Below are 27,105 nucleotides of genomic sequence, written 5' to 3' on the forward strand. Positions count from 1 at the left end.
CGCGCGGACCTTTCGGCGAGATAAAAAAAAAAAAACAAAGTGAACTCTAAAAAATATGTCCGCAAAGTCTTCACATTAACTCCCACCTGAAAGAAACAATGTGTTCCTCCACCGAGTGAGCTGAGACCAGCATTCTGACACACACACACACACACACACACACACACACTTTCTGTCAGTGCCACCGAACGCCGCTCACACACACTCTCCGTGTGACCTGCTTCACGGAGCTCCAGTAAATAGGAAGCAACAACTAAGAGCAGCGGTGCCGCCGAGCAGGGGGAGGAACAAGTTTCCGCATGGACACACACACACGACACACACACACACACACCCACACACACACACACACACACACACACACGGTTTTGATGTGTCACGTGGCTTCGTTTACAGTCATGTTGGGACTGTATTTCCCATGATGCATCAGTAGGTTAATGTTTTACAGGCTCATTCGTTCATGTGAATCCCGATTAGCAATAGTTTTATCTTTCTACATTTGTTTTCATTTATTTATATTTTTCTTTTCAGTGTTTTTTTTTCAGTTTGTTTCGTGTCTTTTACTTGTTCAAAATAAAGCTCAAATCCAATCCTTAAAGAAAAGAATTCCATATTTCCTCCCTTTTTCAAGACTAGGCTGTCAAACATAAGGGCCCATGGGCCAAAGCCGGTCCGTAAAACAATACAATCCGGCCCATCAAACCAGCAAACAAATTGGCAGGTAATATACTGTGAATCAAAGGTTATTTTGTTTGTCTGCTTTTTAAACATTTTATTCTTATTGTTCAGTTTATTCCACTTTGTTTATTCATGTTTTTATATTGTGTTTGTCATGGAAAGAGAAGTAGTCTCAGGGTATGGTATGGGGAGAAAAAAATTAATTAAAAGCTGAGGTCTGAAAAAAATTATTTTTTTTTCAACAGAAAACTCACTCACCCTCACTTTTCACTCAGAATCATTTCCGACGCTTTAAAGAGAAGCTCTTCATGCAGGCGGATTGATCTTTTGGGGGGCCAATTCCATCCCAGTTCTGTCCCAGTTCTGTCCCAAGCGCCGCATGTTTGACATCCCTGCCCCACATCAGACAGCTTAACATCTGTCCTCACCAGTTTTCGGACTTGCAGATTAAATGATTTCTCTATGAATTCAACTTTCTCCTCATAAATAGCTTTGTGGTTGTTAAGTACCTCAGTGAAAACATTTAATGTTTGAATGATTTAAGAAAATACGTGAAGAACTTAAAACTTATTTGCATAAATTGATTGTAATTTATTATTGTTGTTGTTGTTGTCGACTGATGAAAACAATGATGGAATCACAGTATTAATATATTTATGATTGACAATAACGTTTCTACAGATTCATTGAATAATTTATGACACAGATTCCCTCACAGTAACCAGGAATTGGTTCATAAGTGGGTCGTTGTTGTTGAAGTTGAGAGCCCATACTAGATATTAAAACCTTTATTTATGATTTCATGTTTGTGTACCTGGCTGTAGCAAGGTTTGTCCGGTGATTTTTAATATGGGAAATGCTGCCCTCTGCTGGCAGACGTAACGAACTGCACGGTTCTGTCTTTCTTGTGGAGCTTGTTTGTGGATGTCCTGTGAAATCTGTAATCTAGTAAATGGGAACTTCCCATCTGGTAATCATCTTATTTCTCAGCTGCGTGAACACAGCATTATTTAGCCATTTCTGTTATTTCTCACTGCAATTTATGGACTCTACATTTTACTTCATGGTTTGTTGCTGTTATATCTTTTTGTCCTTTTTATATTTCAAATAAAATGTTGAGAAGGTATTGACTCTCACTTATAGATGATCTTTGTTAAGGTCTTTTGAAAAAGATGTTAAATGAAATTGAAACTTTCTTCTTAAACTGCTCATTCTAAAATGCAAAGAAACATTTTAGTGTTGACAAAATGTTTTTATTCAAAGCACCACAGAGATGATCACATTGGTTGTACAATAAACAATAATGAGCACATTGATGATTTTATGAATGAATACATGATGTGATTATACTCTACTGGTTTACTTTTCCAGCTCAATTCAGACAAATTAGATTTTCTTTTTTTTTTAAATACAGTCTATCCTGTTTGTGAATTTTATCCAGTCCACCCCAGAGAAGAGGTGGTTCGAAGTTTTTAGCATTTAGTCTGACATTGTGACATTTGGCCTGTTTGTCAGTATTTCTGACACATTGCAGTGTTTCATATGAGATTCTTCCGGAGGTGGATGAAGCTCATCGTTCAGGCTGGAAATGAAAATAAACCTTCATAAACAGAAAGTTAGATAGTTTGATGTTGCATTTTGATAAAGTTGTAGATCATTTAAATAACAGTGTTTTGAATTATCTAATTTGGGAAATTTGCTCTTTATTCCAGTGGGTGAAAAATATGGATTAAAGGTGCTGTAGGCAGGATTCCGCATGTCCGCCATCTTGCTTAGGGTTACCTAAGCAAGATGGCGATTTGAAACCCAGCACAGCCAATCCTGTCCTGTTTTCTCTGACATCACGCCCTTACGCAAGTTAGACCCCTCCCACAAGAACGTGTGACGAACGCCCCTCGACCAATCACGGTTAGAGCCTCATGGGCTCTTCTGATTGGTCAAGATACCTGGAGCTGTCGAGATTCCTTTTCAGCTCAGAACAGAGACAGATGGAAACACTGCGCCCGCGCGGTAGTGCAATTATTGCTACACTCCTTAAAGGATTATCAATGGATACTCGAACATTTAATCTAAGAAAACACAGAAAAATTAGCATTGACTAGCAAAATCCTGCCTACAGCACCTTTAACACGGAGATATACTGAGACAGGTTGTGAAAACACCCAGCTGTTGTTTTAATTTTCCTTTTTTCTTTGAATCTGAATCTGCCTCTTCTTTCTGTTTACAGGCTGAATGCAGGAGGTGAAATACTTGACCACTGCACCACCCTGTGGTACAAAGTAGTACTGCAAGACACCGGCAGCTCATGGATTTACGTGGTTTGTTTGTTGATCTCTTTCTTCATTGTCTCCGTTTCACAGCGTTCAAATATTCAGAAATTTCTGAAGTGTGAAGACTGCCGTTGAGTGCACATCCACAGACATGATCACAAATTAAGACAAAGGATAAAGGAAAACGTACATAGCTTTTTCTATGTCAAATACTAATCAGCAATAGAATTCATGGAGAGAGACGTTTTCTCTCCCCAGCTGTTGGCCAACAGTAGCTTTTATGTAAAATCCTTCAGATAATTCAAAAGAAAGACTGATTGGTTTCATTTTGCTCTTGAAGTGATTCCTGATTAATGAATAAAAAACACGCTCAAATGAAACAAGCGGAAATTCTTCATCCATTTAAGAACTTTTCACCTTTATCTATTTCTAATGCAAAATATGGCTGTTCTGGCATTATTGTTTATTATTACATTTATTATAATTGAGTGTAGTGATGGTCTCGAGGTCGGACCAAGCAGACTGGAATTGGGAGTTTGCAGGTTTGAATCTGAAAGCAGGCAGGTCACCACTGTGAGTCCCCTGAACATGACCCTTGACCCCCATCAGCTTGCTGGAGCGCTGTAATGTGGTCCGCCTCCACATCGTAGAAATAGGATGGATCAATGTGGGAAAACTGCAATTATCAAAGAGGATTATATAATAAAGAGTGATCAGTTAGTTGTCCATCAAAACTGTATTACTTCACAAAAGACAAAGAGAAAACGAACAGGCTTACAGGAAATGAAGAAAATAATCAATAAAACTGATGTAGAGTTAAATCCTTTGGTGAAAGTTGAGGCTGAGCCAGTTAATCCCCTCTTTCTCTTTTCTCTCTGTCCTCCTAAATCCTGCCAGCACTATCCCTTTTTCTTTTCTCTTTTAAATGCCACTCCCTCCCTCCCTCCCTCCCTCTCTCTCTCTCTCTCTTTCAGGGTGCTGTGCCTGCTCCATCCATAAATGCCACGATCAAAGTCTCCACTTTATTGGTGTTAGGCTCGACCTCTCACCCCACTCCGCCAAATGTCAGCGCTTCACGTCTCTCAGCTCCAGCTGTTATAAATAAAGAGCCGGGGGTCCCGAATCTTGCACATCTCCTGGATCCAGACTGTCTTGTAAACAACCTCTCAGACATGACCTTTCTGAGCAGAGGAGGTCGTCGTGATAAAGCCTCGGCGCTGGAGTGTGAATACACTCACCGCTATCAGCAGCAAGCCTTTCTGTCGGGCCGCACACATTAAAATACCAAATTGTCTGAAATTCATACAGCAGATCACCTTGACCAATAAGATCAAGCATGCTGGCATATGCTCACACTTGTTGGCTGCACTATTTGTTATCTAACTCCTCAAAGTCAAGGTTTTCTAATGGTATTTTTCTGTCTCCGACAATATAAAAAAAAAAAGGTCGCGAGTGTTTCCTCTTTTCAGCAAAGCTCCTTCCACATAAAGGAACTGTTTGATGAACTGTCCAACAGAGGGCAGAATATGACTACAAAAAAAAATTCATTTCCTTGCCTCACCTTCCACCCTCTTATTCTCTACTTGCTCACTTTTATGATAAACCTTTAAAAATCCATATATTTTACTTGCACTCTTCATATTGTAGCGTTGGAGCCAGACCTGGCATTTTACAGTCCGGATGATTTGTTTGGTTTCTTTGTTTCCCGTCTTTTGCTCCTTGTCTGGCATCTCGGCGGCTCTTTGCCCTGCATCAACTTCCTCCTCGCTCCCCTCTCTAACTTTCTCTGGAGTGTAAGTGCCCGTCACGGGGAATCGTGGATTTATGCTCCTGTGGGAGTCGTCTGTATGCTGCATGACTCGCGGTGCGACTGAGCGCGCCGGCTTGTGAGCTGCAGTGTACATGTACACACACAGACACGCGCATGCTTCAGATACCACACCACACACACACACACACACACTTCTGATGTATCTCCTCAAGATGCCAACATTTTGTTGCACACAAGCACAGCTAACAAATCCCCCCTATTTGAAAGCGGACTTGATCACTGTACACGGCTTCATTTCAGCCACCTGTAGCGTTTCCAGGTCTGCTTGAGCTCCGGTGTGTGTGTGTGTGTGTGTGTGTGTGACCCAGGAGCGCTCGGAGCCTCTGGCTGCCTGCCCAGGTACACCCTATAGCTGCAGCTAATGAGCGTAGCATTGGTGCCAAGCAGGGGAGCTTGGGACTGAGTCGGTCCAGAATGGGTTCCCAGCTCCGTGTGACCCCAGTGAGAGGAATCCTGGGGGGTCGTATATTCCTCCTGCACCACCACAAACTCAATTACCTCCATCAGTCATCGGCCTCAAAGACTTGCCCCATGCTGCAGTCTGGCCAGAAGGCCCCAAACACTCCGCTCAGGTAAGCTTGTGTAGAAATGTAGTGCACACACACACACACACACACACACACATCCCCAGGGCGTTGCACTGAGGAGCTCCATAAATCACACCTGTAAAAGCTGATTTGGTACTAAATGTACTTTATTTGAAAATGGTGTTTACTGCCAGTGCTCAAACAGAAAAAAACAAGACGTTCGACAGCAGACTTTTACTCTAAGTAGCCAGCGAGGCCGTCAGTGAGCACTGCTGAGATGAAACAGGACCTCTTTCATTGGCTTTAATTGACAAATGTGACAATAAAAAGAGAGACGATACCATAAAATAAAGGTTCCCAGCTGGACTGAGGCCAAATTAACGCCGACATGGCGATGTTCTCAATCCACCTGGAGGCAGGGCCGACACAGGCTGACCACAGTCAAAACCCTAATTCTACTCATGTCAGAAGAACTGGGGATAAGAACATGCAAACTCCACACACAAAGAGCTCCAAATCATGGACTCGAACCAGTGATCCTGTCCTGTGCTGCTCCCCATCAGGTCGAAGCGAAACCCTGGTCTAGTGTGGATGAAGTTGCTTTCGAAAGGAAAAAGTGAGCGTGTTGTTGTGAAGAGTGGAGGAATGTAACTGTGAGAGCGGTCCGAGCTGCTCTGGACCGAGGAGCCGGGGGTGGGGGGGGGTGGGGGGGGGGGGGGGGGGGGGGGTGGGGGGGTGGGGGGGCTCTGTCACAAGCCCCTCCAGGGTAATTGGCTCCAGATGTGAGGCAGCGGGGCCCCTGCGCCAGAAAGGCGTCAGGGCTGCATTAAGAGCTCAGCCCTGGGGCTGATGGGATCGCGGAGACACAAGCTCACCCCCCACTCAACAGTCCCGAGCACGGCGAATCCCACACTGCGCAGCTGACCGCTGCGCCTCCGTCAGCACACTCCCCGCCTCTCAACCCCAGCTCATCATCTGCCAAAATAACTCCAATCCGCCTTCCCCTCGCCGTGAAGCGCTTCTTGTTTATTTACAGGAGGCCTCTTTTACTCCTGACCTTGATGTCGGCCCTGAAAACACAGAATCTCTGGTGGTTCTGTCTCAAGAGCCGCACCGCGTCTTTGTGACTGTGAGAGTTAAGCTTTTTCATTTTCTTCCACTCCATTGTGTTTTTTTTTCCCATTATGCTGACTCTGATTGTGGACTGACAGGTGTTGTCAGTTCAATCCTTCCCCTCTTTCAGAGTCTATTCAAGGCTTGCTTCACACAATGCTGAAGCTGCCGCTGTTTTTTCACTGTTTTTGGATTTTTTTTTTTTAGAAAAAAGAAGCCTGGAGCTGAAATAGGAGTCACTGAAGGACAGCATTCATCTGCACATGCAGCGCGGATTGTCTGGTCAATAAGCAGACATGACAATGCCGAGCTGCAGTGTCTCATATATAAAGACCTGCGTGGAGAGGTGCACCCTATTGAGCTGTTTTCCACATTTCCCTTCAGGCTTTGTGAGCTGGCAGTGCTCCAGCACCGGCTCCAAACTTCCCTGCTCAATGTGATTTCACCAAAAAAAAAAAAAAAACAAAAAAAAAAACATGAAATGTGAGTGTAAATGAGGTACATTTAATGGGGCCGGAGCATGCGCCTCAAAAGAGCCCTCAGAGCGAGGAATGCTCTCACTGTGACACAAAGAGCATGTTTACTGATAGAGCGTGGAAATCGATTGAAAGCAGAAAAGCAGCATGGAGTGAAGGTAGACGGCGGGAACAGAGAGAAAGGGAAAAAAAAATTAAATGGAGAGCACTTCATCAGTGATGACACTTGCGTATCGATGGCGCTCGCTGAGTCGCAGTCCGCACCGTGACTAACAAGGAAAACCACTCATCATGCCAGCCGGCATTAAAAAGCTCATGTGAAAAGACCCTTGAAGCACCTTTCAGCCCGGAATGCCTGCTGACGAGTTATGCGGGCAAACAGAAAGCAGATGTGGTGCGTGTTTTCAGCCGGGCCTGCAGCCTCCACATCCTCTACCTGTGAAGGCACGCCGCTCGCACACAGACAGGAAGAGGAGCCGGCCACTTCCAGACTCGTCAGCGCTGCCATTCCCAGCCTGTCAGGCCTCCGTCACACAGGAAGAGGGAGAGAGGGTCAGAGGTCGCAGCGAGGACACCGGGATCACAGCCAGCCGCGATCCCCATTTCCAACAACAGAAAATCATTTTCAAAGAACACAGCCGACACCTCTTGAAATAACAGCGAGGCAGCGGCTGCCAACCGGGGCTTAATTTCAGCCCACCGCCGTTCCTGCGCCTCATTCCATCCTCTGACCCTGGGAGACGGTGTTGTCATACTGCTGGACATGGGCCCGGGGGTGTGAGTGAGTTTAACCAAACAAAAACACTCCCACCCGGCAGGCCGGAGGACTCCTGCCATGGCAGGGACCCTGCAGAAAACACAGCTCTGCTCTGCGACTCTGAACACGCTTCCAGCATGAGAGCACGAAGCTGAGAGAAAACCGAAGCATCCGCTGGACTCTTCTCAGGGCTTCATGATGCAGATGGACACTAGGGGGCAATCTTGTCCTATAAATACTTAAACCATTTCCTGTAAAGAAGAGCCAGAGCTGAAACGTTTCTGACCTCTTCACTTGGTTTCCATCCAGCGTCACAAGCAGAAGTGACTTAGAAGCACATCATGGTGACAAAACTCACAGGTTTTCCACTACTTAAAAGTCCAATTCACTGTTTAAATTCCATCACATTTATAAGGAACAAGTATTTGTGGGACGGGCCTTTAGAGAAATCAGCCCTGACTTCCTTGTCAAACAGCTTCACTGTTTGCTGTTGATCCTTGTTTGAGTTTCTGTTGCTGACAGTCAAGTTGTTTTTCTGCCAGAAGTGACCAAACTCCCCAGCTGAAGACGTTCTCCCCGACAGAGGCGGCTCATCTGAGCTGGGAGGAATCCTGAATCTTCCTGTGGGAAGAGCTCAGACGTGCTGTTTGAGCCGGAGTGACCGTCACGACCCGATCGGTGAGTGAAGCGTGAGATCCGTCCCACGTTGGCGTGAGCAGACCGCTGACCGCCGGGAGGACGAGGAGCTGCCAGGCTGCTGTGGCTGAGTTTGGTTCTTCCACACAAGACTCACGATCCTGTTTGTTCAGTGAATGAATTGTTAACTTGCCAATGTGTCTTGTTTGTTCAGGCTTCAATCATCTGATCCACCAAACAACATCGAAAAACAGCCCACATGCTCAGCTCTGCTGCTCATCCCACAAATGTCTGTTCTCTACAACAAGCTGCCACATCAACGTTAATAATTCTGCTTTTCAATCATACTATAGCCAAGAAGATGTGTGATAAAGAAGTAATTCACCAAACTCAAATTCACTGAGGTTTGTGTTCAGATTAGATCAACTAAAAGCTCAACAATATCTGGAAATATCTTGATTAGAAGGGAAAGATGAAAAATCATCACATTTTAATTGATGGAGGAAGGGTGGATGACAGACGCATGTATTCAGGTTTTGCCCAAATATTGTAGGTTTGTGGAAAAATGTGCAACAGGATATAAAGAGCTTTGAGTTACACCTTCATCCAACCCTCCATCAGGCGGAGATTAGACTGACTAAATCCTGCTTTTATAGCAATGGAAGTGATTACAGTCATTCAACATTATGCTGTGAAGAGACAGAGTAAAATTTATCTTTATTATGGGAAAATAATATAGAGAAACTACTCAATCGAACAAACTGCATCTATTATGTTCAGGCAATTTGATAAATGTTGATCTAGCTATGTATCAATACCAGAGCATTCATTTATAAGGATGTGTAATGGGTGCAGATTTCAGTTAACTGGGGCATGAGTGATGCGTCATGTGTGGAATTAATGAAACGTTAGAAAGAAAGAGCATTTCTTCATGTTGTTTTGGTATTCCTTATTTAATACCAGCATCTTATTCTGATTTTGTCGAAATTGCACAAATAAATATTTGAGAAAGTGGTTTTTGAAGTAGATTTTGCCATGCATGACTTGAAATGGGACATTTTCTGGTTATAATGGTAACCACATGGTGGTGCAGTGGTTAGCACTCTTCCCTCACAGGGAGGACACCCTGGGTTTGAACTGTGTGGAGTTTGCATGTTTTCCCGACGCTGCTGGGCTTCCACACATTATTTGAGGGTCACTGGTCCTTGGTCTGCAGTGAGCTGGGGATTATTCAGCTTCCTGCAGCCTCCTGTCATGTCAAGTCAGACAAAACGATATAAAAGATTGCCGGACGGCTTATTGGCACATTCACTGCAGTCTAACATGTGAAAGCTGAAAAAGCGGCCGGCTCTGACTGCACCTACAGTCTCTTTTCTTTCTGGAAGGATCCATGTGGGCCGGGGATATTTCCTCTGCTTCAGAGCCTTCTTTAAAGCCGGGCGGGTGAGCGGGAGGGAGGGAGGGAGGGGGCGTGAAAACTGGGCAGCCACTGCTTTCTGCAGGGACGGCGGGCGGACCTGCCTAATTCCTTAGATTAAAAGCAGCAGTGGGGTGGCGGTGGTTTCCAGAGGCAGCATGGAGACAATCTAAACAGCATCATGATTAGAAACGTACAGAGCATGTGGCTTCAGTTAGCTGCAGACTGAAAGCATGGAGCGGCCCTGCCAGTCAAACACACGGACATCTGACTGATCAGCTTCCCTCCACACCGATAAAGACGTTTCTGTGGTGGAAAGTGCAAAGTGACGTGTTATTTTCTTATAAACACAAAGCCAGTAACTCAAAAACAGCCATTTTATCATTGTGCAATACAAACCACATGATATACTTTCACTGTAATTAACATTTAAAAACAGATTTCTCAGCTTTTATAGAGCTGACGGACAAATAAAAAGCAGTTTCTCCTGTGCTATGAGAAGGAAATGAACAACCAATAAAAAGAGAGATTCAAAGTACTTCATAAGCATCTACAGTCACAGAAAATAAAATATATTATGAAACCAAAGTTGTGGAAATCACAAAACATTCCTTTTAAAAAGCAGTAAACAGTACATAGTTTTGGTTGTGAGGCTTCACCCACATGTTCATGTGTTTTTTTTTGCATAAAGTGCATGAAAACTGAATGTACTCCAGCTTACAAATCAATGCAGAGATCATTTAGAAGAACTGGTGAAAACAAAAAACACTGATATAGTGTTGAGAACAACTTTGGCATAAAAGGCGTGCCTGAGGAGACGCTGGTGAACATTTATCTCTTCCCTTCTCTGTACTCCGTATTAGGTTTCTTTGACACATGGTTCCCTTTCTTTGCTCTTGCTCTTGATTGGAGGAAAGAGGCCCAGGCGAGGTTAGGAGCTCTTTACCCATGTGATGACAATGACAGAGAAACTGATGACGCCCATAATCAGGCCGAAGACCACGAGAAGAACAGCCTGCAGACAGGAGGAGCACACACTCAAGTTACCCAGGAGAGAGGGGGGAGGGGGAGAAAACGTGAAGAAAAACCACTCGAAAAGTTCAGTCCGACTCCGCGTCTGTGTGCTGCATTTACCCCGACGGAGTCAACAGATCTGAGCGGCTGGCGGCTGATCTTGAGGTAGAAGATGCCCGGAAAAACAAACAGCAGGCAGCTGGCTGTTGTTGATCCTGAGAACAAAGAGGGAAATCATTTGATCGGAGCTACACCATTAAACATGTATGAGCGGAGGCTGCCACTTCAGCAGGACAATCAATAACCGTGGAATCACTGTGCTCTGAAACTCTGCTGAAGTTTAATGAACGTGTAAATATTCAGGAGAGAAAACAGACTTTCCTATTTTTGTCGTGTCTCTGAAAAACTGAATGTTCTTCTTGGTGTATTTTGAAGGAAACGTCGTACCTATGACTCCAAACAGGTCCCTGATGTTCGGCACAAAGATGGCGAGCAGCAGCACCACGGTCAGGATGCAGAGCGTGGCGGCGACGTGGGTCAGCCAGGAGAAGGGCCGATCTCCACAGAGCACCGAAATCACAGCTTTACGGGCCTGCAACACACACACACACACACACACGCACGCAAAGCCCTCTTCATTTTAGATATTAAAAAAACATGTAAATCAGCAGTATTGAATTAATTTATGTCTTAAAAGTTTTAAGTTAAGGTGTTTATGTTAACGTGCATTTATTTAAATTTTTTTTCAAATATTACCATTCAAAAGGTTTAAAATATTGCGAGCGTGCTGAACATGTCTTCAATAAGTGTAAAGATAAAGCCAACAACGTCAACAATAGGAGAAAAATGGCGGTGCGTCAGGCTGAAGGTAAAGAAGAATCAGTCAAAGAGAAACAGAGCAGCAGTAGCAGAGCTACACAGAACCTGGCCTCACAGAGGCAACGGACACAAACCGAGCTGAAGTCAGCATTTGTAGAGAAAAACTGGTGAATGAAAGTTTGAAAGTGGAACTTGAAGCAGTGTTAAGGCTCGTCCATGCTTCACATGTACGCGTTTCCGCGTCCGCTTTGGAAGGTCTGCGCACCACCGATGCGGACGCGCTTTCTCCCATGCTACATTTTGAGCAGGTGGTGCGCGTCTCATGCAGGCGCGGTGATCCACGCAGCCTCGAGAAGCTTTTCCGGCACTACAGACTGTTTATCTGCTCCTTTATTACGGATTATCAGAGAAAATTAAGCATACATTGTCAGTACATTATCTTTAAGTATTAAAGTTTATTTAGCCTTTTTTTTCTGTTTCTGAATCGCGGGGCGGCGCCGGAGCGATTAGTTACTTTTTCACTTCTGTCTGCAGACCTTCTCCTCCCTCCAGACAGTCTCTCTCTCTTTCCACGAGTTTTTCACTCTTTCGGTGTCTTTAAGTGGAGCCATCAGGCTGGAGCTCCGTCTACTTTCACGTTTACCGTCATGTTTTGTTTGCTATGGTGCTCTGGCGCATGCGTACACTTCCGCGACCTGCGCGCAATGAGCAACGCGGTCTCAATTTCTGGCTGCTGCGCGGACGTCCGCGGATCGGTCCGCGTGGACCCTAGCGGACAGGAATTCATGACGATTTTTACGTCACGCGGACCAACGCGCAACGCGCACCCACGCGGACATGTGAAGCATGGACGGGCCTTTAGTCCATCAAACACTGAGACAGAGTGGAGAACTGTCCGGATGGTGGATGGATGATGAATGAATGGATGGATGGATGGATGGATAATAAACTCACTGGGAAATGTATGAGTGGCACAGTCAGCAGCACAGCCAGGAGGATGGCCAGCCGGACGGTCGACACCATGATGTCCTGTTTCAAATAGTCATCGTATCCCACCAGCAGGTCAGAGGTCACATGGGCTGCAAGGAGCAGGGGGGAAGAAGAGAAGAAGAAGAAGAAAAGAAGAAGAAAGAAGAAGAAAGAAAGAAGAGAAGAGAAGAAGAAGAAGAAAGAAGAAGAGAAGAGAAAAGAAGAAGAAGAAGAAGAAGAAAGAAGAAGAAGAAGAAGAAAAAAGAAGAAAAAAAAAAAGAGAAAAAAGAAAAGAAGGAAAAGAAGAAAAAAAGAAAAGAAAAGAAGAAGAAAAAGAGAAAAAAAAGAAGAAAAAGAAAAGAAAGAAGAAAAGAAGAAGAGAAAAGAAAGGAAGAAGAAAGAAGAAGAGAAGAAGAGAAGAAGAAGAAAGAAGAAGAGAAGAAAGAAGAAGAAGAAGAAGAGAAGAAGAGAGAGAAGAAGAAGAAGAAAAGAAGAAGAAGAAAACAATGAGAGCAAACAGTGATTACTGTGAAATTCTCCCCCTTAAAATCTTGATGTCACAATGCAATTATATTTCACAGCATTTTTAATGCAACATATATTTAAACACTGTAGAGTCACTTTAAACGGTTCCCAGCTGTATCACAATGAAAACTATAGAGGCTGTCAACTAAAAGGAGAAACATTGTCCTTTTCCAGCAACGTGGTTCCACTGCTGGGTTCAGCATTGTTATATGATCAGGTATCATGAGCACACAGAGTATCTTTACATTTTGTAATGTGAGACTTTGATATTACTTGAGGAAAATGAAATGAAAATGAGTTAAAATGTGATCTTTTTATGATGTTCTGAAGTCAACACTCCTATAATGCAAAATAATGAAGAGTTCTCTTTTCTTACACTTGTGTTAAAAGATTAAGTTCAATTGAATAAGTTACGACTAATTAATCTCGATAAATAAACCGTTGAAAGTTCTGCTGATGACCTGAAATGTTCACAGAGTAAACATTACGGTTGATGGTGCTGAAGACACACCTCATTAAAGTTACTGGTCTGTTAGCAGACAAATATGTCAGTTTATGGAAAGTTTGAATAAACATGAGACTTGAGCAGAGAGGCTTAAATGATTATGTGAAGTCAAAATAATGCCGGAGCTTCCATCTCATAAAAGTGTTCTTCTCTTCTTCTCTTTGGTTCTTTAACTTATCAGTGCATTTTAACGAAACAATAGCTGTGGGTCATCAATAACCCCCCACATGCCATGTGATGGATTTTTGTTACTGGATAAATCTTTTCGGACACACTCACTCATCATACAAATGTCAAAAAGTTAAAATAAGACAGGATCAACATATTTCCTATTAACGATATTTTAATCATTGAAACTAATCAATGAAACTCAGTCCAAAGTGCAGTCTTGAGTTTGTCCTCCAGCATGGGGTGTGGACTCAGAGCAGGGGTCAGGGGTCGGGGCGTGGGCAGCCGGGCCGGCATGCAGAGTGGGTAGAGAGTGCTGATGCATTCACACCTTTAGATTCCATTTCTTATTTCTCTGACTTCTTCCGTCGTTTGTGGCACGCTCCTCCCAACAAATTTTGTCAATTTGAACCTTTTCCATTGAGACTGGAGCTCTGCTGATCCTCTGTTACTCTGACAGGACTCTACTGCTGGTTTACTGTTTATACAACTTTACTGATACTTTTTTACTCACATTTTTATTTCAGTGACGGATTTTATTCTACTTTTCAATTTCTTTCAACTTTTTGGGAACTTTGAGGGTCTTTTTTTCAGCTGTTTCAACTTGCTAACTTTTTCTTACCTTTTGGAGCTGTTTTCAACCCTTCTACCTTCTTTCAGGTTTTGCTGACTCTTTGTGATTTCTGAGCTCACAATGAACATGAACGCTGAAAGCTCACACCTACACACACACACCTCCCTCTGTCTTAGAGAGAGGACAGAGAGTTAGAGAGAGAGTCTCATCTCTCTTCAGGAGCCGCTACACGTAGCTTTTTCCTGATCCATGACATCATGCGGCGGATGCAGTTCTTCTTCTTCTTCATCTTTGGAGTCATCATCTCCTCGTCCTTCACAGGAACAATTATGCCGGAGGGTTCAACACCGTCAGTAGGCTCCACGGAACAGTCAGCGATCGCAAGAGCTTCAGACTCCTGAGGCTCACAACGTTCTGAAGACTCAGAACAGTCGTTTTGTGCAGGAGGTGTCGAACCGTCAGGTCTTCCATCGTTATGTTGAACTGTCAAGTCTCCTGAAGGTACTGCTGCAGGAGTCTGAGGGTCAGCTGGGGGGACACTGTCCTCCTTGGTGCTTTTGTGAGGAAAACACCCATCGATCCAGGAAATGAAGCGACGGAAGCAGTTCTTCTTCATCTCCTTCTTTCCGGCCGTCTTCTCCTCCTCCTTGAAGGAAAGCTTTTCTGCGTCCTCGGCTGTGCCGGTGGGCTCCAGAGGTGTCGAACTGTCAGGCCTGAACAGAGAAATGCAGAGAGTTAACGGGAGGGTGATACAGCTCAGAGCTGATCTTCTGTCTGATGCTGATCTAGAATTGTTTCTGGAACGTTTCGGATGATGATCATACCTTTCACCAATCTCTGGAGCTGTCACCTCTCCTGGAGGTTCTGCTGGACTTTGTAGAGGCTCAGCTGGGGGGACACTGTTGAACCAAAACACAGTTAATCACAGACGTTACAAACAAATCCAGACCACTGTTCTGTTCTACACAGTTCTGTCAGACAGAAGACGTAGTTTTGAAGACCAGCACAGAACTCAGCCTCACTCTCTCTTATCAGAAACAGAACGGGGTTCGCTCCACTGGCTTTTTGGACATATGAACACAATCTGCATATATCTTACCTTTGACTGGAGTGCGACCTGTTTTCAGCAAAGCTCCGGGTTATAAAGGGATGGTTGAGGATCCCTTCAGGAGTGATCCTCTCCTTGGCGTCCCAGTGGAGCATGGCCTTCAACAGAGCAACACACTCCCTCAGTTCCTCCGGGTCCTCGTCGATATCACGCCGTTTCTGTAATAGAAAACAATACAACATGAAAACTTAAGTCACCTTCCCAAATTGTCAAATCATGGAGGAAATTCAACAAAGTGCCTGCTGGCTTTTGCAGACATACCGTCATCATCTCATCCAGGGATTTGTATTTATATGCTCTTTTCTGGCTGGTGGTTGGTGGTTGGCTTTTCCCTTCATCTTCCCAAAACTCTTTTGGTGTCTAAAAGACAAAAATAGTCACAGTATTAATGATGCAAAGAAAATTAATGAACGAAAATATTGTGTCTTCACGGTCAGCCATAAAACTATGACCGAAAAATGTTAGAGACGAGTACGGTACCTTTAATGTCCAGGAATCCCCTCTCTTCTTGAAAAACACGTCTGTCCACATCCCAGCATCCAGCATGTGTCCTGGTGGCGGTCCCAGCACCTTCATGATGTACTGCAACTGCAAAAGAAAAAAAAAAAATGAACCACAGATTTAGTTTCCAACAATGAGTTCAAGCAGAAGAGGAGGGCCACTGCATATCAAATCCCTCCAGTCTGTAGATGCCGAGTTCCTTCAAAGAAAAGGTTCTGCTTCATGCACATGAAATAAATGACTTACCGTTTCATTCATTGTTGCCATCAAAAAAATCCACATTAAGGAGCATGGTACCCAACATGCACCCCAGTGACCAGATGTCAATGGGCAAGGAGAAGGGCAGACCAAGTATAATTTCTGGGGCTCTGTGAAAGAAGGAAGAAATCAAAGCGTTAGTTACATTGTCAGCTCGAATGATCGAAACTGAAACCTGAACTGGGACAAACTGAATCACACTGATGTGAGAGAGCAGCCCACAGAGGCAGGTGTCATCAGGGTCATCTCCTCAGCTCTTACCTCAGTCCCTCCACCTGCAGTTGGATTCCTGTTACGGCTTCACATGTGAGGATGGCGCAGCCAAAGTCAATCAGTTTTAACTTGAATGGCTGACGGGCCTGATCCACAAACATGACGTTGTCCATCTTTAAATCAGTGTGGATCACACCAACCCTCTTGATCCCGCTGAAGGCCACAGCCAGCTGTTGGATGACTTTGCGGATGTCATCCAGGAACATGGCCCGGCCCCGGCGGAAGAACCACTCCTCCAAGCTCACATCCAGGAGTTCAAACTCCAAACTCACGGCATCATTCACAGATAGCTCCCCGTAGCACTGAATAATGTTGGCCTCATCCAGCTTCTCGGCCATGATACACTCATGATTATAGCCTGTAAAGAAATGTTTTAATGAGCGACATGATCAAATTAACCTTTCTTTAAATGTAACATCCATAAACCTACTAGAGCTACTCAGACCCTACTAGAAGGGCTACTGTAACCTTATATAAAGTAGAATTTGTGGAAATGTATCATATTTGTCTTACCTCATTTTCCAGATCATTTGGATCCTCTATGGGTGTTTTCACGGCCACTTCTTGATGGGTCCCTGGTTTGAGGCACCTGTACACTGCACCATAACTACCATCACCCAGGCGCCCAATAATTTTGTAGGACTCGGGGATGTAGGCGTGCACGAGTTTCTTTCCTTCAGATGTCATGATATCCAAACCCTGTGTGTTCTTGTCACAATCGATCGTTAAAAAACCTCGATACTGAAACGTGTGTGAAAAGCGTTCTAATCTGTCCTGCGTCCTGGTTGAAGAACCAAGTCTACCAGAAATGCGTCAAAGCTACAGTTCCACTGCTCTCTCTATGCCGAGTGTCCCAACTGAACCAGATTCTGCCCCATGGGCTTCAATCCTGCCTTTGCTCTCTGCGGTGATGTGATGTGATGTCATCGGTCCTGTCAAGTGACTGGAAGCGTTTCCGTGGAAAAAACACTGTTCAAATTCCCGAATTCATGATTGTGAGTTAATTTTTTTAATTAAGAAAACAAAACAAAAACAATGTAACAAACTAATAATAAACACGATAAATATACACTATAATACAACATAATAGTATAAAGTAATCCAAACTACCCCGACCATGCTGGAGTTTGTTTCATTAAACACGTCCTGGACCATTAGGCCTCAGAAACCCAAATCCTGCTGTTGGCAGGATCAGAATACTATTCATTTTTAAATTGGCAGCATTTTTTCTTGAAGCTTTTCTGGATTTAGGCCCAACTGACGAAGTTTCAAGCGGAAGCACATTGTTTTAGAATTTCGGTTTCAGAAAAGGTTCGCATTATCGCAGGAATACTGACAATGACAGTGCATGGAAAAACAGAATAATATACACAAAAATACTTTTTAGTAAAATATGCTAAGAGAATAAAACACCACTTCACAGTCAATTTCAGGATCATCTTTCCTGGCAATGCGAGGTCTTTGGTGGAGCAGTCCTGTGTGATGCAGCTGGGTGAGCAGTGGGGAAATATTTCTTATGAATTTCCAGAAGAACTGTAGTTGAACTTGTTGATCCTCTGGAGAAGGAGGTGAGGATGGGAGCCAGGAGGTGTACTCTCCTCGTCCGGCAGAGAAGGAGCCTAAGCTGCTGGGCCCTCTTTCCAAATGTTCCAATAAGTTTGGACCAGCTCAAGGAGTCCGTTATCTGCAGCTCCAGGAACCTGGTGCTGCTGACGATCTAAAGCTCTGGGTTGCTGATGGTTGCTGATAGTGAGAGGAGTGAGGCTGAGCTGGAGTCACGGTTTAGCCACACTCGCCACTCGTTTCAGGTGTTTGATCAGGGCGTGTTCTCTGCCTCGGATATTTTTTCTCCTCATTCATTTAGATGAGAGCAGCCAGACAACAGGATTTGGGACTCTGGTTCAGATCTAGGCTCAGGTTCTTCTTCAGTCATCAGCAGGTTTCCTGTAGAAAATAAATATTTCAAAATTAACAATTAACTTATTAATATTAAAATATTCAGCTGTTTCAAGAATGGGACAGTTTATATGATACAGTAATAATTACCGGTCAGAATATCTCAAAAGGACTGACAAAAACTCTGAGGATGTGATTTCTACCATTACAAATGAACCAATCTTACCTTCTAATATTGTAGTATTCTCAATTTAAACATGCATTAACAGCAAAAAACCCAGACACACGCAGAGAGCTGCATAAAGTATTTTAATTAATGAGTGAATATTAAGATTGTTTTGTAGCATCTTGCTCTGAAATGCTCACAAAGTAAACACTACTCTCTATGAGGCTAAGACATCAGCGAACAGACTTACTTGTCTGTTAGCAGGTACATACTGTATATGAGTTTATGGAAGGTTTAAATAAATGATTCTAAAGCAGAGAGGCTAAAATAAAACAACTGAGAGGTTAAACCTCTGGGCTCTGGTAGCAAAGCATTCTGGTTACTGTCATGTGTATCAGCTGTTCTCTTACCTCCACATGGAGTCCTGGGATGTTGTCAGTCGAGAGGTTGCACAGTGACGTTGAGCCGGTTCACAGATGTCAGTGATGTGGGGGGTTGTTATCCAGAGGCGAGTGTGTGTCAGCGCGCCGCCGCCGCTTGAGGCTTTTGTTAAATTTTTTTCACCAGTCGCGATGTGCATGCAAATTTTGGTGAGTTTTTGAGCGTGCTAAGTGGGTCAAATCTGGGTTAACAAAAGAAACTCTATAATTACAATAGACTCCTTGCCCTCCAGGCATGGACTCTCCTAGCTTTGCTTGAGGAATTCTTGCCTTTTCAGGCTCAGTCCCTTAAAAGTCAGGATGATAAAATATTGTGAGTTTCTCGCCTCGGCACGTGTAGCCTTGCTCAGTACCATTTTGCACCACTAGGTGGTGTCTGGAGTCAAAGAATCAGCAAGAACAGTTAACACCACAGAGGTTCTGAGCTTCTATCAGCATGATGAGAAGCTTTACTCTATTTCTCCTCCAAAAATATCCCAACATTACTGCGATCACTACAAAAAAATAAGTACATTAAATTTTAAACAACAGATGTGTCCCTTACCGTAGAAAGTGAGGTAGCCAAACAGGGCAGAGATGAGGTACAGCAGGAAGCTGAGGCTAATACTGACAATGGAAACTTTCTGCATCCTGGCTTTGGTCGGCCTGAAACACACGAGCACGTAGTGACTGAGACCGGCGTTCACGTGTGAGCGGCGGCGTGAAGGTGAGGCGGGCGAGCGGCGGGACTGACCGTCCAGCTCGCAGTAGATTGGCAGACAGCCGTGTGGCACAGGAAGAGAAGGCCAAGGTGGGGATGGCGTAGGCGCTCTGCAACGCACATCGATAAAAGCACCGCCATCATTAGCAAATTGTCAGCTTACACTGTTACACCGGGGCGAGAGGGCAGGTGGGCCAAGGTTTGGTTCACAAGCTGGTAACTACCCTGCAGGCTGCACAGTCATGATGCAGTATCAAAGTGTGAACTTCATTCTAGCTATATCTTTTACTTTAAGTATGCGCACACAGAAACAACCCAGCGCATGTGCTCAGTGCGACTCGGTGTGTCAGATGTGCATATGGCCTTTGCATGAAGCAAAAAATGTGAAAGGCAGCTGTGTAGTGCGCTCAGGTTCCACAAGCGCAGACCGATCCCTCATGAGTCGACAACTGCAGCAAACCTGCGCTCAACAACTTCTCACTGCCGCCTCAAAGCTTCTGCAGCGCGGGGAAAAAAACCCTCCGGTCTCCCAGACGTACCTGACGGGAGACGACGAACAGTTCGGCCGTGCATTCTGGGTCGGAGGAATTTGATATCTGGAGAAACGAGCAGGGAAGAGAGAGAAAGTTGAGATGGCTTCTGCAGAAAAGTGAAAGCTGAGTTTCCCAGTCCGGCTTCAGAGAGGAAGCCCAGTTAACCCATGCCAGGTCTGACTAAGATCTGTCTGATTCCTACAGGTCAGAGGTCATTTCCAGGATCAGACAGGGTCACCTGGACTTCCTTCCCTCCAGGACTGGCTTCATTCACCGATCGCAGCTTCACACAGAGCTGACACAACCAGTAAATTCAATCTGTGGGGTTTTCCTCCTGATCCTGTGGCCGTGACCGTCTGGTCCTGCCAGCAAGGCCAGAGTGTGTGTCTGCAAAGGATAACGCTGGGGAGTGAAAGCTACGGTCTGCGGCCCAAAACTGGCTGCACAGAGGGCACAAGCTGGCCTTCAGTGATTACACAATACATAAAAGACAACAACTAAAATGAAGAGTGAAATAAAAAGTAGTGTTTTTTTTCTAATTCCTGGACTGTGTTTAGTTTTCATTTGTGTCCTCAAAGGATAGTTCATGTTGCAGTGAAGTATAAAACACAAGGAACACACATAAATACAAGCATGTCATTCAGCAATGTTGTCCCAAAACGTTCCACTTCACTTTTCAACTGTCTGTAATCTTTCTTTGGTTTTGGAGAAGCTTTGGGATATTTGTTGTTTGGGAACTTTTTCGGTTTCTGACTCTCACTGTAGTGTATTTTTATTGTGTGTACTTTAGTTGTCCAAAATACCTAAACTACCTTGTTTCAGTTAGATTAGCTGAATTAACACAAGAGAACACAAACTAAACAGCTGATTGCAGTAAAAATTAGCTTCGTTCTCTGGAGAAATTACATTTTGAACAATTGAAAATTGTGAGAAAGACTTTGTGAACTAATGCACAGTGACGGCTGCAGAACTAGCTTCAAATTCCTGTTTTTGAAAAAGAAGCTTCAGGCTGTTCAGGTTTTCTCAAAACTGCATCATTGTGGACGCACGCAGGTTTTGTGGATGAGGGTTTCGCAGTGTTTCAGTGTTACAGACTGATGACGAAAGCCAGTGAGGCAGAGAAGCGTCTGCGGCGTGAATGAGGGGTTTACCTCCTGCTGTGAGCTGTAACTCTTCCTGATAGACGTCTCCAGTGTGTGTGAAAGCTTAAAGCGACAGAAGGATGTGGTTTGTTACCTGGAAAGCACCTGACGGTGTGGTCACGTTGTGCGGCAGGGGACAGGGGATGGACCACTTCTTCACCACAATCTAGAAACAAGTCAACTCGATGAGAGAAACAACAGAGGGGAAGAGCTGCGCTTCAATACTTCTGCCAGAGCTTACCACAACCGCAAAGTAGAGCATAAAGAAAAAGGACAGACTGCTGGTGTAGCTCAGGAAGCCTGCAAACGTGAGAAAAGATCGGTTCAAGACGCAGCCGTCCAAATCTGAATGAGCAGAAAATCCAGAAGCTTACCGATTTTGGGCAGCAGGGACAGAGGAAGTATGATGAGGACTGCGATGAGGACCACAAGGATTCTGCCATTTTCATACCAGGCACCTCTGAGGAACACAGCAAGGACGCCCGTTACTGAAGGTCAGTGTGGAACTAAGCAACATTTCCTTTATCCTGAAGAGTCAGGGGCAGCACAGATTAATCGTCCATGCTTTAAGGTGAGCCAGCTCTGGAAATTTGTCTCCATCTCGAGCTCAAATACAGAGTGACAGATTCATCATGTGGTACGAGTTAAAGGCTTTAGCTCTTGCAAACCATAACAATTATGTAATTCACATGCAAACGTCGTGTCGCTCCATCAGATGGGGCCACATTTCACTTGCTGGGTTTGTGCAGAGGGGGAATAATATTTTCCTTTGCTGGGGGATAGCCTTGGCGGTTTATTCGGGATTGGGGAGCCGCGGGAGGAGGAGGAAGGGCGGCGCTGGAGGTGACACATGTGGAAGGCATGCCGGCCCCGCCGGGGTCAGGGTCGGCCGGGGAGGGTGCCGCCTGGCGCTGCTGATGTTGAGCGCAGCGTGGGGTCACGGGGGACTGGCTCCAGCGCTCTTTATGGGGCTCCCAGAGTCGGCAGCACCTGCTCCGGCCACGTCAACACCCGCCGACCCCTGCCTGGCAGCTTCACAGCTGTGGCATTACGGCCGGCGCTGATGGATCCGTCTCTGCGTCTCCGCTACCGAACGCTGGAGAGACCTCGGCGACTCCGGCATTCCCCTGACCGCTCGCTTCCGCCGGGATCTAAGTTTAGATGAAGTTCTCCGCCGCGGCTGAGCTCGAGAGAAAAATCACTATCGGGACAAATTGCCAGGAGGCCCCGGGCTTACTGTAAAGGCGCAGGATGCCGAGAAGACCCATGAAATGTGGAACATTTCACGCTATAACAAGACGCAGAGCAGCTCTCGGTGAGGAAGCGGAGTCGGACTGTCAGTCCATCTCCGCACGGCGCCGAGGATCAGCTAAACGTGGCCGACAGCAAAAAAAACCCCACATCCACAGCCCAGTGCCTGTTAACTGGATTTAAACAGGATGAGGGAGCACGCCCCACACACCACACACACACACACACACACACAACACACACACACCACAAAGACCGAGCGCCGCTTTTTGATTAATGAGCCAGATAAGAAAGAAACACATTTTAATATAAAACACCTCGCTTCGTCAGGCTTCAGTGGGACTCCCTGTGTGTGTGTGTGTGTGTGTGTGTGTTAATGTCCCAAAGCCTCTCATTAACAGAAATGTTTTGTTTCCCTCAGCAGTGAGCTGTAATTAGAATGGCAAAACTGATATCCTCTTGTATCAGTCTGATTCCGGGGAACATGTGTGAGAGATTTGGGGGTGAAGGGAGAGCGCTAATACAAAGCAGCTGCGTGCGGAAGATTCAGATGTTGACGGATGGGGCGGAGAGCGGCTGCGGCGCTCGCCTGAACCGGCGTGGCCAATAAGAGTTAATTCCTTTGCCGCTGGACCTTCTCGGCGAGAGGCTGCAGACTCGTCCGCGCAGACCAATGAAAGACACGCCGGGCGCCGCTGATCGGCCGTGAACGGCTCTCCGTCATGAACACCCGTCCTCCGGGCCTGCCTCACGCGGCGCTGCAGACACACGGCCCTCCTCCCATCGCTCACAGGATAAACATTAGTGGTGTGCGCTGCGGTTTGGGAGAGATTCCCCTCCGTTGCATTATTCATACAATTCTCTCTGCATGACTAATTCTGGACAGAGTGTGTTTTTGTGGCGCAGAAGTGTCAGATTTGACTTATTCGGAGGCCAAAAGCTTTAATCTACAACATCATGGGAACAGAAGTGGCTCGTTCTTCATCCGAGTGCAGCGGATTGAGGAGAAATGTACCCACCCTGGGCTGTCCGGGCTCAGAAAGCCGCTGATGGCAGCAGGAAGCTCCAACTTCAAGATAAACAAGTAGGATGACATGGCTGGGAGGAGAGCAGAGGAGAGCAGAGGACAGCTTCAGAATATGGCTGTTTTCAACATAAACACACAGAGGAGGCCACAGCAGACACATAACGCTGCCACAAACAATCAGGAATCACTGAGGGAGCATGATGCGAGCTTTCCGGGGGGGGGGGGGGGGGGGTGAAGGGGGGCGCCACTGCTCCCAGTTAATGTAAAATGGGTGGGGCAGGCAGCTCAAGGGGGATCATGAGCAAAGCCTCGGGTGTAGAGAAGCAGACAGCGGCTCGTCCACGAGCAGCAGCCGGGGTGAGGGAGAGGAGGGAGGAGGAGGGGGGGGGGGGAGGAATGCTAACAATAACGATCCCTGACGCTAATCCAGGTACTTCTCCCCCTTCTCCACCCAGCTAGGAAACAGAATACTTCCTCGTGCGCTCCGGCAGCCAATCAAAAGAGGATTGGAGTCGGTTCCTGACAGTCACACCAGCTTGAGAGGAAAAAGTGGAAAAGCAGCGAGCAGCACATGTTGGAGGTTCACGTTTCAGTGTGTGGTCAGTCATGAAGAGACACAACGTTAGGGGGGGTTAGATCTGAGCCAGGCAGAGCCAGGGTTAGCTGGGACCTTACTGCCCCGGGGCAGGTCCTGCACTCGCCGTTAAATAAGCCTGGCCATAATCCTTCAGATCCTGTATTTGTTTATAAAGGAAAATTCCTCCAATAACCCCCTCAGCCCACACAGACACAAGGACAATCTCTCCCTGAGAATAACTGCAAGCCATTTCCAAGGCCTGAAATCTGTCAGAGTGAGGTTATTCTCAGGCAACAGCCGCTTTCAAGCTTCAGCCAAGAAGCTTTGCCTGCAGAGGTTCAGCCATCAATTCAAGCAAAGCCGCGGAAACAACAAGAAACTCTTTTGTTTTCAGCCACACAAATAAAGCATGAAGGCACGCTGACGGGGATCACACAGCGGCCACGACGCAACGCTTCGGCCTCATGCAGTTAGCACAGAAACACTTCTACTGGGAATCCTGGGAGGGTCATACTTACATCTCTAAACAATAAAAGCCTTGAGTGAAGAGAAAGGGTCATTATTCAGCACGTTGTAAGAAAACATATACTGACAACAAGCATGTATGTAAAGGTCAAAGATGAAATGAGGTGTATTCTGTGTGGTGGAGAGTGTTCAACGTAAGACAGAGCTGCTTTCATTTCATTAAGAGCTCGGGGAGCGGCGGGCTGAGGCCCCGGGCTGCTCAGTAATTAAGGTCAATTGGCCCATCAGCCTTTGGCAGTGCAGATGAATGTTTACCCAGAGTGAGGCTAATTGCACTCTTATAAAAGGGGCCCGGGGGTACAGGCAGATGCATGCTGGAGTGCCGGCTCTCACACTCTCGCACACACACTCTCACACACACACACTGCCCCTCGCCGGGAAAACCACAAACATACCAGAGGGCACGGCAATAATCCACTCAGCCGTGCCACTAATGACTGCAGAGGAGCCATCACCTCAGCTCCGAGGAGCAGGAGCAGCCGGCGACGGCGGCAGGAGGAGCGGCAGGGCCGAACGGGGGGAGGGGAAACAGGGAGGGGGGGGCTCCCATTAGGTCCTTCGACAGGCGGAGGGTGGGGGGGGTGGGGGGGGGTGGGGTCTACCATCAGCGATCAATTAGAGGAGAAGTCATGTTTCAGGCTCTGGGAGAGGACAGCGGCCTGCGGGGTCAGAGGTTATCAGGGAATCCAGATAATAGCCTCTCGCAGGATGGGGGCGGGGCAGGAGGGGAGGGCGCTGAGCCCCGGGACCACCAGCAGACGGCGCTACGGGTCTCTAAAACAAAGCGCTCCTCAGCACTCTGCTTCTCTGAAAACCACAAAATACTTCATGTCCAACGTGTCAGGAGGAATGGATGTCAGTGTTCTGTGAGAGCAGGCCCACTCACCGCCGATGTTTGGAGGAGGATTGCAGTTCCAACCAGGACCTAGAGAGGATTTCAGAGGCTGCCGTGAGAACGCGCTTCCTGATCATGTTGAAAACATAAACGTGTGAACTCTCAAACTCAAAGCCGACCAAAAGTCAACACTCACTTTCCCTGGTTTCTGCAGAGCTTTCGCTCCCAGATCTTCGTATGAATTAATACCTGGAGGCAAATCAACACTGGCAGTTAGGAAAATCAGCGGCGGGTGGTCCCAGACGTGCTCTTTCATAACCTGGACATGGGAAGCAGGCGGCGTCCGGGCCACACAGTCGCCGTTTTAGTAGCCCACAAACCAATTTCTACAAATCAGTCACCTTCACTGGACGGTTACTTCACCACATCTGCACCAGCAGGACGCTCTGGAGGGAAACGCTGTTCTGATTGTCCTTCTGCTGAGCATGTGCAGAACTTCTATTGACGATGGCCGTGGAGCACATACGCAGGAGCAGCATTCCCGCCATTTACGTGACGACGGAGTCTCAGTGTTTTCAAAAAGTCGCATTTTCGGTGGTTTGGAGCAGGGCTGTCGTGCTTTCCTTTTCACTTGAAAACACTGTCGTGTAAAACGGCGCCTTGGCATCAAAGAGACAGAGTAACTGTGAATCAGCGAAAATACGTCCCCATGTTGGGATCCGACAGACTCCAACCAGCATCAGTCTGAAGGGAAACATTAGCACTTGACGGATTTTAACTCGCACCTTCAAAATTGTATAACTTTGAAATTCCTTTTTTTTCTTCACTGAAGATCGTTGATTTTTGATTAAATGTGGATTTTTCTCATGATGTACTCTTTCTACAGGTGATTCAGCTGCCATCTGACTGCACAGCCCTGCCTGTGTGTGTGAGTGTGTGAGTGTGTGAGGAGGTGTTGAGGCTCACCGGTTTGGTCGCAGAGCTTCAGGAGGAGGTGTATGGAGAACGCAGCCAGGCTGGACACCAGCACCAGCAGGACGCTGCAAAACGAAGGACACGTCTCTCTGAAGCGCTGACAGGTATTTCAGGAGGAGCGCGGTGGAAGGTGAGTTAGCAGGAAGCTCACCAAAATAAGACTATTCCTGTGCTGGCCATCACGTAGGCAAGGCCCAGGATCCCACTGCCCATGATGGCGTTCATCAGGTTGAAGACAGAGGAGGCGAAGGAGGCTCCTCGGGCCGCCGGGCGCTCTGCCGCCTGCACCCAGATCAAATATCCAGCAAGGAGAAATCAGAAGACAAAGAATCAGCAGCAGAGAGGAGCGTATGACAGCGTGAGGAGCAGCTGGCCGGCCTCCATGATGGATGAGGTGGAGCAGCGCCGCGGTGGCACGCCGGATCAGGCGCTGGAAACGGGAATGGACGGGCCGGGATTTGTGCCGCTGGCCGAGGGACAGCTGCCTGAGCTCAGGATAAGGGGAGCTGCCCAAACTGCTTGACCTCCCTAATGGGGGATATCCTGGACAGAACGGCCGGCAACTCCGGTGTCAGTGTCACAACACGCTGGGATTGACCTGCAGGCTGCGGAGCGCCAT

The 27,105-nt window shown here is 46.3% G+C and overlaps 1 protein-coding gene across 1 annotated transcript; it reads right to left on the reverse strand.

Annotated features, from left to right (window-relative positions):
• Window positions 1-9,185: 9,185 nt before the first annotated feature.
• slc38a6 (solute carrier family 38 member 6) lies at window positions 9,186-27,105 on the reverse strand. The gene is given in 18 exon segments (XM_030117440.1): window positions 9,186-10,720; window positions 10,840-10,934; window positions 11,167-11,311; window positions 12,493-12,617; window positions 19,466-19,566; window positions 19,651-19,681; window positions 19,684-19,701; window positions 19,704-19,731; window positions 20,161-20,217; window positions 21,391-21,462; window positions 21,538-21,596; window positions 21,671-21,756; window positions 23,567-23,645; window positions 25,559-25,601; window positions 25,708-25,760; window positions 26,478-26,551; window positions 26,638-26,768; window positions 27,085-27,105. Coding segments are annotated over 18 exon segments (1,302 nt in total). The 3' UTR covers window positions 9,186-10,636.

This window comes from Salarias fasciatus, chromosome 19 (genome assembly GCF_902148845.1).
Source record: "Salarias fasciatus chromosome 19, fSalaFa1.1, whole genome shotgun sequence".
NCBI classification, from domain to species: domain Eukaryota; kingdom Metazoa; phylum Chordata; class Actinopteri; order Blenniiformes; family Blenniidae; genus Salarias; species Salarias fasciatus.